Source organism: Protomyctophum bolini (genome assembly GCF_963924005.1).
Source record: "Protomyctophum bolini genome assembly, chromosome: 11".
NCBI classification, from domain to species: domain Eukaryota; kingdom Metazoa; phylum Chordata; class Actinopteri; order Myctophiformes; family Myctophidae; genus Protomyctophum; species Protomyctophum bolini.
This window is the reverse complement of record NC_137872.1, coordinates 20,619,446-20,637,977: the sequence shown is the minus strand read 5'-3', so window position 1 is coordinate 20,637,977 and position 18,532 is coordinate 20,619,446. Positions and strand designations below refer to the sequence as shown.

Here is an 18,532-nt window from a genome sequence, read left to right as displayed (position 1 = left end):
AACGAACCTCCTTAAACAAACAGTTATGTATCGATCAATATCATGTTATGTCATGTATCATGTTACCACCTCACATCAATATAACACAATAAATTATCTTTCAAATATGCTTTAAAGGAACACTTGTTACAGCTGACCACATGACCATAATGTTATTCTTATTATGTTGCATTTATTTTTATAGAATAAATTGTAATTATGCATTTTCATGTATTTAATCTTGTTGAATGTATTTGTAATTTTTGTATGTATTGTATATGGACCTCAGGAAGATTAGCTGTCGCTCCGGTGTCAGCTAATGGGGATCCATTCAATAAACAATCTCTAGTCTACAGAGAGAGAGAGAGAGAGAGAGAGAGAGAGAGAGAGACAGACAGACAGACAGACAGACAGACAGACAGACAGACAGACAGACAGACAGACAGACAGACAGACAGACAGACAGACAGACGAAGCAGTGTGGTTTTTGGATGGAGGACAGAGACCCATGCCGCCGACACCGGGCCATAGATCAGCCCCAGTATAGGCTTAATGCTGTTGTCTCTAAATCTTAGACTTTGGAGATTGCTTATGCTGTCCCCTATTTCTCTGTGATTTGTGTGTCTGGGCCCATGAACACAGCAGCGTGTACTATTCCCGCCCGTAGATAATTTGGGGGAAATTGATTTTTTGGGTCACAGGATAGATTTAGAGCTGGCAATTATACATCTATCAGCATGAAAGCCAATTCCGCCCCCACTAGCTATTATTACATCAATTTCCCCGCCACAATTTTCAAACGTCTGCGGGTGTTGTAGGCAGGACGGGTATTCAAGCAATTCCAAATGAACCGTTACCACTTACTCAGTCCTGTTAGTGTGCATCTGTCTGTCTGTCTGTCTGTCTGTCTGTCTGTCTGTCAGCAAAATCCCTTGAGAACGGACAAGACTTCCCCGAAACTTGGTATAGGAGTGATCAGTAGGCTGCCCTAAAGAGATGATTATAGCTTTTCAACTTCAATAAAAAGTTTTAAGTATAGCCTTTGGGAACAAGCGGCCACGTGGCTCATAGGCCAGGAGCCAATCCCCTGTTTCCGATGGGCACGAGTCCGCTCAATGTAAAATAAATAATGTGAATATGTCATGGAGCCTTAGCCCCAATCATACTCTTGATGTAACGTCTGAGTGCCAATCCGGGAGGCACCGCGTAGCTCATAGTCTTTGGTATGACTTGGCCAGGGATTGTACTTCTCCCACCACTGTGTTGAACAGCGGCTGGGAATCTAGAAAGAAAGATATGGCTGTGCTCCTCCTTACACCCAACCGGATCAACGCAGTTGATATTATTAGTAGCACCTGCTCCTATTCAAAGTAACGTGCTGAATATAAAGAATTTCCATCATCAACCCATTAGGGTATACCACGTATTAGACAAGTGAGAGAGATGAAGGCCTGCATATTTATTTCACTTGTCTGAATTGGATAGCTAAAGAAAAAACAATGACTTATCCACTTAGGCCTGGACAAGTGGACAATTGTTAATGTTATGCTCTGGTGAAACCTCTTCTGGACGGTTAATTACACCCACGGCAGGGAGAATATAGGAGAGAGACGTGAGATATGAGTTTCAATCATGTGTTATGGTCGTTTTACCTGACATACAGCAGATAGTGGCTGGTGGAGCCTGCAGGGGACTTTTCTCACAAACTGCAGTGGTGGAAAAAGTACTCAAATACAAAATGATTCAACATTGTTCAAACACAAAAAAAGTTAAAAAATAGCAGATATACAAGCTTCCAACACAGCGAGAAGTGACGCGCTGTATAGCTGTAGAGCTTGTAGATCTGCTATTTTAGAATAGCAAACGCCGAACACAGACACTTTCCTGGTTGTAATGGGTCATAAACCCTCTATTCTTAGTCAAACGACCCGAGTTACAACTTTACTTAATGAATTATAATGAATTGCATTTTTATAGCGCTTTTCCAAGTGCTCAATGCGGTTTACAATGGTTCATCCATTCATACATTGGGAGGTGAAGCGGAGAACAGTCGACACCAGCGCCCTCACTTCCCACCTTCACACACCAATGGTGGCAAGCTAGCACCAACCGACATAATGGATTTCAGGACTCCTGGCATTGCATCATCCTGTTGCCGACAGGTTACTTGGCTTTTTCCCCCTATGCAAAATCTCTTCTAAAAAATAGCAGATCTACAAGCTGAAAGTGTGCCACAATGCGACAAGTTGTGAGCATGTAGATCTGCAAATTGCAATTGTCTGTGGCCAACGTTACCCCCAGAGTGTGGAAGCTGGGCTTAGAGTGGTTAAGAATCATCCTATGATTCCGCCCACTATGTGTGTGTGCATGTGCACACAGCGTAAGGCTTGAACGCATGCAGGCTGTTTTAGTTAAACAGCCTCTGGGCTGCTCCAAAGCTAATTATGTCCTATTGATGTCTCTCCACCGTCACTTCCTATTCATTTCCGCCGGCGGTCTAACAGAAGGTAGCCCAGGCTCTGGGCTGTGCCTCCGTAATTGAAACGGCCTCTGATCACAGGAGCCCCAGATGTTTGGGCCTCTGATCACAGGAGCCCCAGATGTTTGGGCCCGACAGAAAAAGCTCTGCCAGCGAAGTGGATTGATAGGGCAAGGTCAGCCTGGCCAGCCCCTACACAATGCAACGTCCCAATTGGTGTGAGAATAATGACATACGACTGCCACTAAACGGGTCAAGCTTTGTTGTTGAACAGGGTTTGATTGATTGATTGATTGAAGTACAGTCATACACTTTGTCTAAAAAGGATTTACACAAAAAAGCCCTTGCTGATTTGTTTTCATTCAGTCCTATTATTGCAAGGGTGTCAGGGATTATTTAATTCCACTTATTATTATTTTGCTAATTAATCGTAAACTGGGTGCTAAATAGCTATATATTCTGATAAAGTATAGTAATTATTACTATGAGTAGTAATGGTTCTCACCTGTTTTATTTACAGGGACTCAGGGTTCATTTGAAACCCCTTCAAGGAACCCAGAGGGTCCCTGGACCCCCGCTAGATAGTGTCTGTTCAGTAGCAGAGGTCTCCCTGCCTCTATAGGAAACACAAAATACATTATCAGGTCGGGATACCAATTTTATCTCTCCGCGCTTTAATAGTTCCGACTGCGGGTTCAGGAAGCAGACCAGTCACAGATGACGTCTGCTTGGTTCTTGATCCAGTACAAGATCAGAAATGGATTTTGGCCCTAAAAGATTTGCGCATTATAAACCAACATATTGAAACCAATTATTTTGACAGACAGGGAGCCAGCGCAAAGCTCTAGGAGCGTACAAGGATATTATGTTTTTTTATATATTCCTGGTTGCCATCATGGGTTATGATAAAAATGTTGACGCGCCAGCTGTCAAGGATGATCTAGCACACATCACACTCCTATCTTTAGTATTCAAACTGCATCCTTTCAGATCTTATGTAACAGCGTGACAATGCCCGCAGACTTATGATTCCTTTTAGGCAGTATTTTGCTTTATTCTTTCTGTAAATAGGAGAGCGTGGAGCGACAGCAAGCTGATAGAGGGAAAGACATGGGACAGTGCCTGGCATGATCCAACTGTTCATCGTCAGCACACAAACCACTCAAAAACACTCAATGAATAAGAAGTAGTATGTCCTACTGAGCCTCTCCTGTGAATCCACACACAGTGACACACTGTCTTCACTTGCTCTGGAAAGATTCATTTTTAATTGGAAATGTTTCAGTCAAGGAAACGGTGTATTCAACCAACGCACCACAGCTTGTGCATTTTGGCACAAGTTCAAGGTTGAAGTAATGCATGATATTACCACCGACTACGTCATTGGAGGAAACCGATAATGTCATTAGAGTGAGGTTTCTGGACTGTCCACAGCTTAGTTCCTGTCCTTAGTAGAAAGACAAGGTGGCATCTTATAACGCTCATTAGTGAGGACCAATTAAAAAGATACGTTTGAAGGGTGCTTAAAATGAGTGGGATCAGCCTATGTTCCCTCAGCCCAATAGTATTGGTTTAGCCTTAGGGGTAGGGTTTAATTCCATTTAGATCTTTCCGGTGAGCCAACATGCTCAATAGGATATACTGTAGCACCCTGACGGTGGTCTTGAATGCAACACAACCTTAATTAGCATAATTTGTGAAGGAAGCCTATAGCATTGCACTGTATTTACTGTATGCCAATAGCTGTGAAAAAGGCCTATTATCTGACATTGCGGTCAGATAAGTAGACTGGAATATTTTTGAAAGAATTCGCCTCAGAATTCATGATGCACGTCAATTGTTAAGCATATCATTTGGTGCGGTGACAACAGGACAATCACTGCATTTCACTGGCTTGGTGTCTTCGTATTTGCATCAGAATGTGTCCCGTCTTTTCGATTCAGCTTTCATTCTGGTCCTCATCTACATTTGGACTCTGGGGTTCCCAGCCTATCTTGACAGAAAGGAATGCGTACTTCCTCTCTATCTCTCCACCTATACCTGTCTTTTGTCTGGCTGTCGGACCGTAATGATGAGAGCTATTGTTTACCACTGACTGACCATTTATTCTTTATTTATTGTTTTTCTTAGTCCGATGTATTACGGGGGGTGCTAGTGAGCGTATCATGGAGTAGACGCGTTTCTGTGTAGCTCTGTCAATTCCTCTCTAAACTAAGTTAGTTTGATGTATTACAAAGGCAAAGTCACTCTATAATGCTGCGTATGCAGGAATACTTGTTCAGTGCTCATTGACTTGCAACTGTGAATTAATCTGGCTGATGAATGGAACATTGCTGTACTGGAGGACATCTCCTGTCCAATCCATGACATTTCAAATAGCACATGCACAAAATTCTAAAACATTGTTACAATATGTAAAAGGTGCTTTCAAAATATTTACTCTTATCCCATCTTGATGGGCAATTTACATGTCAAATATCTACTTTTTAAAAGGTGCATTAACCGCCCCTTGAGCTATTTTACTTGAAAATAGCAGATATATAAGAACAAAGGGAGTCTACCAACGTGCCTCAAGCCTGAAATGGCTGATCCGGTGCTTCACAGGTGCAAGGACATCATGAGTTGCATAAGGAGAAGAGACTGGAGCAGCACAGACATTTTAGAGCCTTTTATTTAGGTATTGAGTATACAAAAGACTGAGACTTTTGTATACTCAGCACCTAAATAAAAGGCTCTAAATGTCCGTGCTGCTCCAGTCTCCTATCCTTATGCAGCAGATATATAAGCTTGTAACGTGTCTTTGTGAGTGTGACTTGTAACAGAGAATACAGTACACTGTGGTATTGCTATACTTCTACTTAAGCAAAACGTCAGAGTACTCAATTCCACCACTGTCTTCCTGTGTGGAGCTTCCTCTCGCACCAAAATACATGCATGCTAGTTACATACTCCATCCGTCAGTGCCCTTGAGCAAGGTAATGGCATTACAACCGACGTTGGTCCCCAAGCACGGTGCCCATTTACTGCCCCTTAGGCTGGGTTAAAATGGAGAGGACAAACTTACAAACTTCCCCAAGTGGGGGAGACAATAAAGTACCAAAATCTAATCAAATCTAATGTAAATCAACCTGTGAGTGATTTCCCTTGCCACGTTTACACTGTTTACTTCACCATAATGATTCATGCAGAAAATAAGGTCTGTGGTTGAGATAATCCTAAGAGAGTTTCAGCTTTTCTTCTGAAGGTGCATTGCAAGCGGGGGCGGCGGTGGCGGTGGCTCAGGGGTAGAGTGGCTGGATGGTACTCGCAAGGTTCGAACCCGTGCTCCCCCATAGTTAGTGTCAAAGTGTCCTTGAGCAAGACTCTGAACCCCTGAACCCCTAATTGCTCCTGATGTGCTGGTTTCCGCCGCCAACGGTGTATGAATGTGCGTGTGAATGGGTGAATGTAATGCACAATCTATATGTAAAGCGCCTTGGATAAAGGCACTATATAAATGCACCATTTACGATTTAAGTGGTAAAAAGCTCTATAATGTGATAGTTATTGCTATAGAGTGTTTTCTTTTTCAGTCTCCATGCATGTCTCTCCAGCTTTTTATTAAACAGAAAATGCATTTTCAGGTCAGGATAACAATTTTTATCCAATGAGGATAGAGAAATATGCGGCCAAACACTGTACATATCATTTTGGGGGTCCTTGGCACAAAAACAATTTGAGAACCACTGATTTAGTAGGCATTTATAGAATCGGCCTCCAGTCTTAACGTGTTAATAGGATATGGGACTATTCCTTATTTCAAGGGACGGTTGGCGGCCCTATCCCCAAACTCAATGTCCAGCTGGTGCCAGGCGTCCCACACTCCAGTCCACTTCAGGCTGCATGGCTAAAAGCAGAGGCAGCACGGGCAGAGGGAGAGCCCGACAACAGCAGACAGATGAAAGAGACATGATTTATAGCAGCGTAGGACACAAGCCCTGAAGCAGAGAGGCTTTACTCTCATCCAAGCAGCTTGATATACAGACCCAAAAACGCCACGGCCTTCCACGCTGTAAATCTCACACTCAACTCGTGACATTCAACACATAACAAACATATATTTGCAAAGCAATATATATATATATATATATATATATATATACTGCATCTATATATAAACTCGAGTTTATATTTGAATATAATATACCGTATAATATATCCTTTCTGTTTATAAGTGGTCCCAGCACAATGAGGGACGGTTTAACCACTTTAAGTATATTTTATTATGTTTGTTGTTTTTGAAAAATCATAACCACTTACGCCCTATTTTGGGCTATTTTTGGTGAATGTAGTGTGTGTGCGTGCGTGTGTGCGTCTGGGGGTCTTTAGCATAAAATCCTTTCAGATGACAGCCAACACATGCAACATGGGCAATCCTTAGGTAATTTGAGAACAACTGCTGTAATGCAATATCCTTTCGCAGCTAAACCCTTTGATTTGGAACTATTTTCACCAATAGCATTGTAGAGAAGATGTTTTGGTTTTATTCCAGGAAAAAAGCTTTAAACAACAGCAGCAATACATCTCAATTATGAACACAGCACCATCATTATAATCTCTCTAGCTGTCAGTCACAGTGAGACCAGAGCACAACAACGTCAACAACGTCTCGCTCATGTCGGATGGAAACCTTGTATGTCCAAAACTGTAACTCCTCTCTCAGGAAATGGAAACAAATATAATGACCTGTGTTAAAGGGATAGTTCACCCCCCCCCCCCCCCCCATTTCTTTTTAAAGAAATAAAGAAATAAAATAAAATAAAATGTTTATATCGATTACATGTGGACTTGAATGAATGGATATTTATTGTTTGTTTTTTGTCGCATTCCGAAACCAATAATTTGATGACCAGCAGTGGTTCCCTATGGAGACACAAAGAGTCTCCCCTGAGTTTCCATAGGGAGTACAGGGAGCATAGTCATCACATTATTGGCTTAGAAATGTGACAAAAACAAAATATATAATAAATTCAAGCCTCCATGGGGTGAGTAATAGATAGAAAATAAGTAATTTGGGGAATTAACTTTAAAATGGATATAAATATTTAATATTAATAATAATAAATATTTATAAAACCCATAGACACAGTTAACCACTTTCACTTCCTAAAATCTTCAATAATAGCAAAAATAGGCCTACAAGCAGATTGGCTTTTTCACTATTGAGTGAAATTAATAGTACAGCAAAGTAACTTAAACAAATAAAAATACAAAGTTTCTGCCCAACAGTAATGAACAACAACAACAACAACACATCATCTGTATGTGGGGCTCAGCAGCACAAGCAATGCACACATTGCCCTCGTACAAGGTTTCTTTGACTATGCATCCACCTCTTGGTACCACAGCACCTCAAAGGCCCTTAAAACAAGGCTCCTGACCTCCCAAAACCAACTGGTCAGGCTCCTACTTGGCCTCACCCTCCGAACCCACCTCACCCCTGCCCACTTTGACAGGCTGGGATGGCTTAGGGTCGACGACAGAGTACAGCATCTTGCAATGGGTCTGGTCCACAAGATTCGATACACCACTAAGATACCCATGTACCTGTCTAAATACTTCCTTAATGTAAACGAAGTCCACACCCACAACACCAGAGGGAGTGCAACAAACCATGTACAACCCAGATTCGGCACAAACAAGGGACTAAATTATTTTCGCTCCTATGCCACCAAAATGTGGAACGCCCTAACAAACAGTCATTAAGACATGTGAATCCCTTGACTCCTTCAAAACCGCTCTCAAAGGGCACCTACGGATGGCTGCAATTCAAAACTGGCCTCTGTAAAATCTGAATCCCCCCCCCCCTTTCCCCTCACTGTATATGTATCTTTTCCCTTTTTGCTTCCTATATGATGAATTCCTGTTCTGTTCTTTAACTACATAGAAGTGTCTATTTGTATGTCTCTAAATGTTTTGATGAATTGAACAACGTGGACCCTGTTGTAAACAAGTGTAACGCTTAATTGGGTCGTCCACTCACAGTTAACAGTCTTTGTATTGAGTTTGTGCTTGAAATGTACTGTAATTCTACAAACTGTTAATAAATATTTCAATCAATCAATCAATGCACAATGACACATACAAAATAGCGGCGGTGAGATGCATTCATGTTGGCAATATTTGAAATTGTGATCTGGATAAACAGTCCTGGATAGGGGAGAGGAATAACTCAAAAGTCTGAGAAGAAAAGGGGTGCATTAGAATACTTTTTTCCCTCCCCTGTTCTCGTTTGTCATTTTTCAGTGACGGCTGTAAGGACACCGTTGCCCTTCTTGAACAACCACTAGAGATTTTGTGGAAGAAAATATAATTTTAGTTTGGAGCGCTTCTATCCCTCCAGAGCATTGGTTCTCAAAAAAGGTTCTGTCGCTGTCATTGAAGTCGCTGTCTTCACTTATTCAATGCCACTTGTCTTCACTCACTATAAATATTCTTATATATTTTTTCCCTGCCTAATATTGAACCAGTTCAGAGTGAGAACCCTAAAAGTTGGTTCACAACTGGTTGGTCCAATAATCTAGAACGGAACAAAATCTAGAACCAAAGTGAATTTGGTGAAAAAGGGGCCTGAGAGAGAGATGAATCAGGCATTCATGTTAAAGGGATTAAAGTTTTTGTAATTTCTGAGCTCAACTGCACCCAAAAAACCTGAACTTTTAACATTCAGTACATTTTCTGGCTCAATCAAGCACTCTGATGTTCTTGCTGTTTGTGATGTCACAACCTGCAAATCCCATATGTCAATGGGATTTGCATATGTCACTGTTTTCACTGATTTGCCTGTTTTCATTGCAGCACAAAAGGCTTCCAAACCCCAGAGAGAACTCACTGAATGTTCAAAGTTTTTTGGGTGTAATTGAGGTCATAAAACCTCAATTACGCCCCCTCGGGGCACAGGTCTCCACCAGGGCAGGTCAGGTTGAGGCCTCCTGGTGGCGCTATAATAGGCCAATGTGAAAAGGGTGCAATTTCTTCTTACGCCTTGGATGGCAATTGGATGATTTGAGGCATTTTGTTCCAAAAATGTGTTTTGCAAAAATCCACCTGTTGGTGGCGCTATAACAGGCCAATGTGAAAAGGGTGGGATATATTCCTCAGCCTAGTAGGAAAGTCTGTGAAAGATTTCACGTAAATTGCATGCTGTGTTCATGATTTGAGGCTTTTTGTTCAAAACGGCCAATCCTGCCAACTTTGAAATCCAATGTTAGCCAATTAGGATGGAAATATCGGACAGATCCGGCTTGAACAAATGACTAAAGAGATATTGTGTAACGATAATGTTACACACACACACACACACACACACACACACACACACACACACACACACATGAGCTATTGACCTGTGCTCTCTAACTGGAGGCAAATCAATATCAATGGTTTGTGTAGAGACCAGTTAATGAGCAATCAATCTGCTTCAACTGGCTGCAACACATAACACTATGCCGATATTGAGAGACACATACAGGTACAAGTTGGTTGAGGGTGCATGTGTTTGGTCCGATGTAACAGTCCGACAGGCACTAATCCGTCACCGGTCCGTACCCAAAAGTTAAACCCAACCCTAACCTCACAGGAAGCCATGGGTTCGTTTTAACCTGCCACAGGTTACTTTTAACCTGCCTGCCACACATGTCGGGAGCCATGGGTTAGTTTTAACCTGCCACAGGTTAGTTTTAACCTGCCATGAGAAAACGTTATGCATTGGATTTGCATTGTAAAATATCCAAACTTATTATTTGAATCCACTATTTTGAGACACAATATCTCATCCTTGGCAACAACAAAGCATGGCATATACTGTATCGTTGGAAAGGTCTGGACCTCGAGATTGTGGTTTGATCCAAATTTCCTTTGTCCAGCAACCAATCATGAGAGGGTGGATTTTTACCCAGCCAACAATCTGTCATTGGCTATAGACTAAACTACTAAAATAAACATCTAAATGTGTATTTTGAACGTTTATTTTAAAAGACATGTTTAGGAAGCAAAATTGTTTAAAAAATAAAACATTATCATCCTGGCTTTGCTCCTAGTCTTGGGTGTACAGTGAATGTGTGCCTAGCAGTTATGAATCCAGAGGTATAATGGTTTTATTGTGCCGATTAATGTTCATAGTTTTCTTATTTTTGGTCCCAAGGGGGTGATTTCTGCTGCGCAATAATTAATTACACCCATATAAATTATAGCCTTCACGTTTGAACAAGGAAATTAGTTCTGGAGCACATGGTCAATATGTTAATTTGGTAATGGGACTAACATCTTTATCAGAGTCAACAAATAATTAACAAGGCTTGTATCCAGAGGTGGAATATAAACAATTAAATGTACTGTTATTAACATAATTTTATGATAATTTTTTGAAAATATGATCACTTTTTGAAAATAGCATATCTACGTTTGGGAACCCCTGTATTAGTTTTGTTTTTTATTCAGTGTCTACTCTACACCCAATAAGCTTCTGTTTGTTGGAATCAATTATTCCCAAAATGTGATCACCACCATCTTATGTTCAGATATGCTGGCTTCAAACGCGTTAGCTTGCCTCATGCACACTAAACTGCATACACAATCAAGGACGTTCTTCAGACAGGAAGGTCCTTGACTGAAGAAGTGACATTATAACCGAGCGAGTGAAGACAGCATCTCTGTGCCTTTGATTCTTTGATGTCTGTGTGTCTACTCCAACAATGCAATGCATCTGTCACAATTTTGTTTTATTATTCAGGTGTGCAAGACACTTTAGATACTTTTACGCCGTGATCGGGTGAAGCAGTGGTAAAGGGTGCCGTTGTCATTGTTCGGTGCATGACGTGCATTGCGTGACGGGCATAAATTCTGATGGCGCGTTGGTCTGCATTACTAAACCTATCCCTAACCCTAACCGCATAGTCAGAGTACTGGGATGTCTGAGGTATGGGCAGTCCCCATGGTGAAGTGCCCCGCCCATCAGGTTGAGGGTTCAGAGGAGTAGGATGAAGGCTCTACGTCCTCCCGGTGAGGGCTCCTCACTGGCAGGTGAGTCAGTAGCACAGAACAGGAGTGACAACACAGACGTGTGTGGGGAAGAACCGATTGGCATAATGACTACATTGGAATATAGCAGCAGTGGGTGCAGATAGTGACAGTGGTAAAAGCTGAAAGAGGGAGGGAGGTAATGGGTGGGATGTCAGAATGGTCAGAAACTTATCTTTTATATCACTGGTTCCCAAACTATTTAGCCCGAAAATAACAGATCCACAAGTTCACAAAGTGTCACTTCGCACCACATTGTATTGTAGATTGGCTATTTACACTATTTCTTAAACATTTGGTCTAATTTCTAGAATTTTCTTTGATTTCTTCATGAAATTATTTAATTCGTGAAAAAGTACAAAAGCAAACAATGCCCCTCACTTCACACTTTAATAACAGGCAAAATAGGTAACATGGTTAAAGATTATTCAGTAACAGTTGACTTTGATAGCGAGCATCTCAGCGATCTCGTCTTCATTACAGTTAGTGAGAAATGTCACCAGGCTCCACCAGCCACTATCTGCTCACTCCCTACGGTATGCCAGGTACAATGATGGCACATTGAGTGAAACTCCTATCTTGTGTCTCTCTCCTATATTATCCCTGCCGTGGGTGTAATTAACCGTCCAGAAGAGGTTTCACCAGAGCATAACATTAACACTTGTCCAGGCCTAAATGGATAAGTCATTGTTATTCTTTGGCTGTCCAAATGGGGCAAGTGAAATAAATATGCAGGCCTTCATCTGTCTTCACTTTGTGACTGTCGTCTATACGTGACTGTCCTAACGGGTCTGCTGGGAAATAGTTTCTTTATATTCAGCACGTTACTAGTAACAATATTTAAAAAATGATCCTTGTGTCAGCTAGTTCAAACAGCTTTGATCTGGTTGGGTGTAAGGATGAGAATATGAAATGGCAAACGGTGCATTTACTGTTTATAGTGCCTTTATCCACGGCGCTTTACATAGATTGTGCAAAGATCTATCAGGGTCCATTTGGTTACTAACGCTTCCATTATTTAGCTGGAACCCCCTCAAGGACCACTGGTTGAAACCACTATAGTGACAGACTGTCCACTGGTTGAAACCACTGTTCCTATAGTGACAGACTGTCCACTGGTTGAAACCACTGTCCCTATAGTGACAGACTGTCCACTGGTTGAAACCACTGTCCCTATAGTGACAGACTGTCCACTGGTTGAAACCACTGTTCCTATAGTGACAGACTGTCCACTGGTTGAAACCACTGTCCCTATAGTGACAGACTGACCACTGTCCCTATATTGACAGACTGTCCACTGGTTGAAACCACTGTCCCTAGTGACAGACTGTCCACTGGTTGAAACCACTGTCCCTATAGTGACAGACTGTCTACAGACGGTAGCGTACCTTGTCCCAGGTCCTCTCCCTGTCCAGCGTGATGACGATCATGGAGGGGTTGACCAGGTAGCCCTCGCTGTTGAAGGAGAAGTCGTTGTGCTCCCACGTGACGTTCATCATGTGTCTGTGTCGATATAGAAGAAGATGACATTATTATTACTCCACTGTGTAATAAAAACCCAGTAATTGTATTGTGCTCTGCATATATGGGCTGTATTTTGCTTGTCTTAAATACCAGGTCTTATTCCATAACTTGAGTAAAATAAAGACCTGGAGGCGTGATCAATGCTCTTTGGCCACTCAGAATAGCCAAATGGCATTGATCACGCCTCCAGGTCTTTAGTTTACTCAAGTTAGGGAATAAGACCTGGTACTTAAGACACGCAAAATACAGCCCATTATCTCCAAAACATTTATAGGCCTATAATACCAGTAAAGGCTCATACATAGTCTGGATTTTCGGTGGTGAGGTGACCACCGAATTACCACATGACGTCACGAGCCGCGGTGAAGAGAAAACCACCGCCACCGAAACTCCAGACTATGAATAGGCCTTAAGACGCCCTGAGAGCGAGTAGCGACCTCGCCCGTGTGCATGCATCCGCCTGGGTGACAACAGACTGCTGGGCGAGCACTGCCGCTTTGGCATGGGGGTCAGATCAGCATACAGTATGGAATGAATTCTGTACTGGCCATATGTGGAGCGTGTCTTGAGGGTACATGGTTTGATGAGGTCAGATCAACATATGGAATGTCAGAACAGGTCAGCTCCATATATGGAGATCTAATTGTGGCAGTGGGGGCAGTGTCTTGAGTGTACAGGGTTTGATCAGGTCTGGCCATATATGGAGCTTGTTTTCAGTGTACAGGGTTTGATGAGGTCAGATCAACAATGTCAGAACAGGTCAACTCCATATAGAGATCTAAGGGTCTTGAGTGTACAGGGTTTGATGTAGTCAGATCAACATATGGAATGAATTCTGTGTTGGACATATATGGAGCGTGTCACGAGGCGTGACGGACTGACTGACAGACAGGTTTTGTAGGTTTTCATAGTAAACTATGAACTATGGTCGCAATAACTACTTATAGTTACAAGTACTTCACTGAAAACCTGTTTTTGATGCAGGGCACGCAACTCATCTGATGGCTTTGAAAAAGGTTTTGAATAACTATGTATAGGTCTAATTTGTAAAGAGGCACAGTACTGGATTTCACACTGTTTGATCCCATGCTGCTTTGTTATTCACATCACACTGTATCATATTGGAGCAACCGTGGCTGTGCGCTCTCTATCACCTCACCCGTCACTCCAGCAGAGGTGATGAAAGCCATGCCGGGCGGACAACAGCACCTTTTTTTAATCTGCAATAATCTGCCATAATCCCATTAACAGGCCAGTCGACTCATCATCAAAACTGCCGCCTTGAGAATGCTTAATTGAATGAGGTGAATGAGGACGGAACTGTCGATCGCTGAGGACTTCAGAGGCACGAGACTTCTTCAAACCTTGCTTTAACCACTTGAACTCTAGTGAACCCTTTTCACAGGGCAAACATTCACTGAAAAGGTTATAGATTTTCAATGGAGACATTTGATGTACATTTGTTTCTAGATCCCCTGGGGAGGGGGGGGTCTTAATTCATTGCCTGTAGCCTAATTATTTTCAAAAGGTCTACTGCCCCCATGGAGTTTATGGCCTTCTGTTTTGCTTGAAGACTAGGCCTACGTCCAAGCCCCAGCCGGCAAGAAGCTAGGCACAGATTATATTTACCGGTAGATGTTTATCACTGTCTGTGATAAACAGACAGTGTTAAACATACACAAATAAATTATATTTGGAAGGAAATGTACAGGAATTGTACATTTCATAACAATGTATTTCATTGTCATGAAATGTAGTAGGTTATGAAATGTAATGGGTTTGACTCGTTCAAGATGACTCCATCCAAATGTCAAAGTTATGAAATGAAGTGTACTGTTTATTAGATTATTGATTGGCCAAAAAATAAATCAAAAGTGGAGCCCTTGGCAAAAGGTTGACTTTGTGGAGTGGGTCGGATGTTTGCTCTGTGCACGCCTCAAGGACTTTTTGGCATAACTACGAGGTCTCGCTGTCAAGCTGTTTGTTCTAAACTCCCAGAGCCTGGCTGGCCGTGTTTCTGGATTTTATTCCAATCAATGTGTGCCAAGTCCACCAAGTCCAACAGAAAAAGAGGCTGAAAATGTATCTTGGCTTTTATTTTCTTTCTCCCTTTTCTCTCACTAAGAGTTTCGTCGTACATAGCGAGTGGAGTTATGTCTCCCCTACGGCAAAGCGGGGCCGAGAAAAGAAAATTGCTTCTGAGGAGATCAGAGAGTAGCGTTGGTGTATTACTGTATTATATTATAAGTGAACTGTGCACGATTCTCCGGTGTGAAGCCATTGTGTTTGTTCCATTGATTTAACTAACACACATGCACGCACGCGCAGGCACACTCACCCACGTACACGTACACGCACACGCACACGCACACGCACACACACACTTTACCAGCGTAACCCCTGCCATTGCCATTTAGCAAAAATATCCTGTCTACAAGCTTGAGTGTCGTGCAGACACGTTGTGTGACCTTGTCGATCAGCTGTTTTTGGCAAAGAGATATGGTGTAACGGGGAGAGACAAAAGAGTGGGCCAAGTACAGACCAAGGGGGTACACCTGTCCAATGTGTTGCATTGAGCTTGTACTAGATCTGATATTTTAACCCGTTAAAACCGGGAAAGCATCTGTGTCATTTATTTTAGATTGTAGCGTTGCATGAAGCTAACAGTGTCGCGCAAATCTATGCAAACATACACAAATATACATGGGGGGTTCACGGCCAAATACATATAATTTAGAAAGTACTTGTAGAATTGGCCTCAGATCTTAAGAGGATATTTCACTTTAAAAACTTTTTTGGGTGATTTTATATTCTACTTAGGCTTTTGTGACACCCCAGGCAGCTTTTAAGTTGCTCGATTCAGTATTTAATTTTAATATTTTTTATCCCACGATTTTGTAACCCAGTTCTTTTTTTCACCCAGTGCCAATTCATCTGTACACCGCGGTCCGCGAGAGCAGTAACAATCTTCTCTTATGGCATGTGTATGGCATGTATGTCCCTGGCATATCTCTTCAAATGGGGGGGCTAATTAGTGTCAATTTGGGGGTCCTTGACATGAAAAAGTTTTGGAACCACTGCTTTATGACACATCTGTATCCCCCCCTCTCTCCTTAAATGAATTTAGATGGCCCTGCTGTCCAAGAGAGCGCCGGCCCGGTGAGTTTGAAGGACATACGGAAGGGAGGCCAGGGGATTGGGTTTGGGACAGTGACAGTAGCTGTAAAAAAGAAAAGAAAAAAAGAAAAGTGCTTCACTGAACAGATGGGGGATCCGTGAATGAGTGACCGGGACAGGCTAGTGGCTCGTTGTCTTTTTTTTGTGCCAAATCTAATAAATGTTCTTAAATTGTCACTTAATAAATTGTGAATGGTCAGTATTTTCATACCTTCTTTAGCTAAAAGTGCATTACAATGTGCTTTACATCCTGCACCAACTCTCCCACAATCTTCGAATGCTACATAGAGTCCGTAATTCAATTCTACCCTGGAAGCTGTCGTCGTCAAAACTAGAAACGTGCACTCCTTGGATTACCTTAAATAGTTATGGGGGTCCCGACCCACAGGTTGAGAACCACTGGCATATACTGTGCCAGAGAGTGCAGGAACCCCTACCTGAACAGGGTGTCGTTGTTGGCGGGGGGCTTGGTGGGGCTGTGACAGTCGCTGTGGCCCTCGGGTACGTAGCCTCGCTGCTTGCGGAAACTCTGCGCCCCCTTGACCACGATGGCCACGCCGTCGCGCACCCGCTTCCTCAGGCTCATGCGCCAGCGGTCCGTGATGATGCTGATGATGCCCACGGGGAAGCTGTCAGGCGGGGGCACCTCCGGGTTGCCCACTGCCACGCTGGGGACGATCCAGATGTAGCCGGGCCCCACCAGGCCAGAGTCGTCCGCCATGGTGAACAGGTACTGGGCCTCTTCATGAGAGCAGTAGACCAGCAGCACCTGCATGGGGAAAGTAGAGTTATGCATTTTTCATATTTTAGTCTTATGTTTCACTAAAAAAAAACTGAGCACATTCCCGGTGTGCATATCCAAACGCACCCTGTGAACTGCTAGTTTAAGGATTTTTTCACCAATTATTTTTCATTATTAGTATAGTAAGTTTTCTGTCAATTCTAGTTTCTGTTATGATGTTAGTTTAAAAGGTGTGCAACGTTTCCACCTTGTTTAATTTTAATACCCATTATTCAGCAGTTAATTCAGCCACTGGAGTAGTGTGGTGGTGTTTACCTGCAGAGACACTTCTCACTATATGTGACACAGGCCAGCACTTTGGTCCTCAACTCGATTTTTACAGATTACAGATTATTACAGATTATTAAAGTACAGAATGTAAGCTTTCATATGATGTATCATTCAATGAAATTGGACAATAATTGAAGGAGGTATGACCATCTAAAACTTGTTGAAACAGATGACAGATACAGATGCAAAGTAGAGAAATTTCCCTTCAAAGATTCTTCAGATTTTAGCACCTCTGGAATGGGTGTGACAATAGATGCTTGTCCACACCCCTAATGTCTTGCATAATCACTCCCCCACCCACTAACCACTCCCCCACTAGGTTACCTGTCAATGACAGTTGAGTGGACACACTGTTTTACTTGAGTTAAAGTAAAGAAATGTAGGACTAAGTTGTTTAGTGTATGTTTTGTAATAATACAATCTAAAAAGTAGTAGGCTAACTGAGTTTTCAATGGATATAGGCTATGTTGTAAATAGCTGCAGTAGGCTACACCATTTTATATACTTTAAGCAATCAAAGTCAGACAATTGACCCAGTATTTTAGATAAATAAAACCGACGCATCAGGCTATGATGCGTTGTGCGCTTGTAGATTTGCTATTTTTAATAAACATCCGTTCACATGCCTGGTTTCTATTTAGTATGCAAGGCTTACATCCGGTCTAAAGCCCACCCACTGTATGCGCTGATTTCCATACACAATCCGTATCCTCCCCTCACCGGATGTTGAATTAACAGTACTAACGGCCATATTTTGAGCGAGTTATGATTTAAAGAAAAGACGAGTGGTTTTGGCTCTTTGCGTGTGGAGGAGAAAAAAAAGAAGCAACGCGCAACACTCTTCCATGGCTATGAAGCAATACTAACGGGCAACGTTTCATTAGTTTTATACATTTTAGGAGTGAAAACATGTGTTTAGTAACACACGACACACAGACAGCTAGCTAACTAGGCTAGCTAGCTGTTAGCCTGTTGTTGTGTGATGGTGGAAGTCTATTCTCCAGGCTGGGAAGCGTATTTCAGTAGCTACGTGGTTTTGTTTATTTTCCTGTAAAGTATAACCCAAAAGCTCCTCCATACTATAGCCATGTTTACAAACACAGAAGCACGCTAATGGGCGGTGACCAGAGCGTGAAACCTCAGGACAAAGAGATCCCAGGACCAATCGAAAACAACATGCAAATCTCAGAACTGCGCTTCCCTGGCCCCAAAACATTGTTAAAAAACAAGCCTACTTTGACATA

At 42.3% G+C, this 18,532-nt stretch overlaps 1 protein-coding gene across 1 annotated transcript in view; it reads right to left on the bottom strand.

Moving 5' to 3' along the window:
• The window catches only part of grin2ca (glutamate receptor, ionotropic, N-methyl D-aspartate 2Ca), a gene marked incomplete at its 5' end in the record, with an annotated part of 69,833 nt that overhangs the window by 31,018 nt on the left and 20,283 nt on the right, over window positions 1–18,532 (bottom strand). The window contains 2 exons of the mRNA XM_080775064.1: window positions 12,904–13,018; window positions 16,654–16,985. Of these exons, the coding sequence (XP_080631190.1) occupies window positions 12,904–13,018; window positions 16,654–16,985 (447 nt within the window). The remainder of the gene's footprint in view (window positions 1–12,903; window positions 13,019–16,653; window positions 16,986–18,532) is intronic.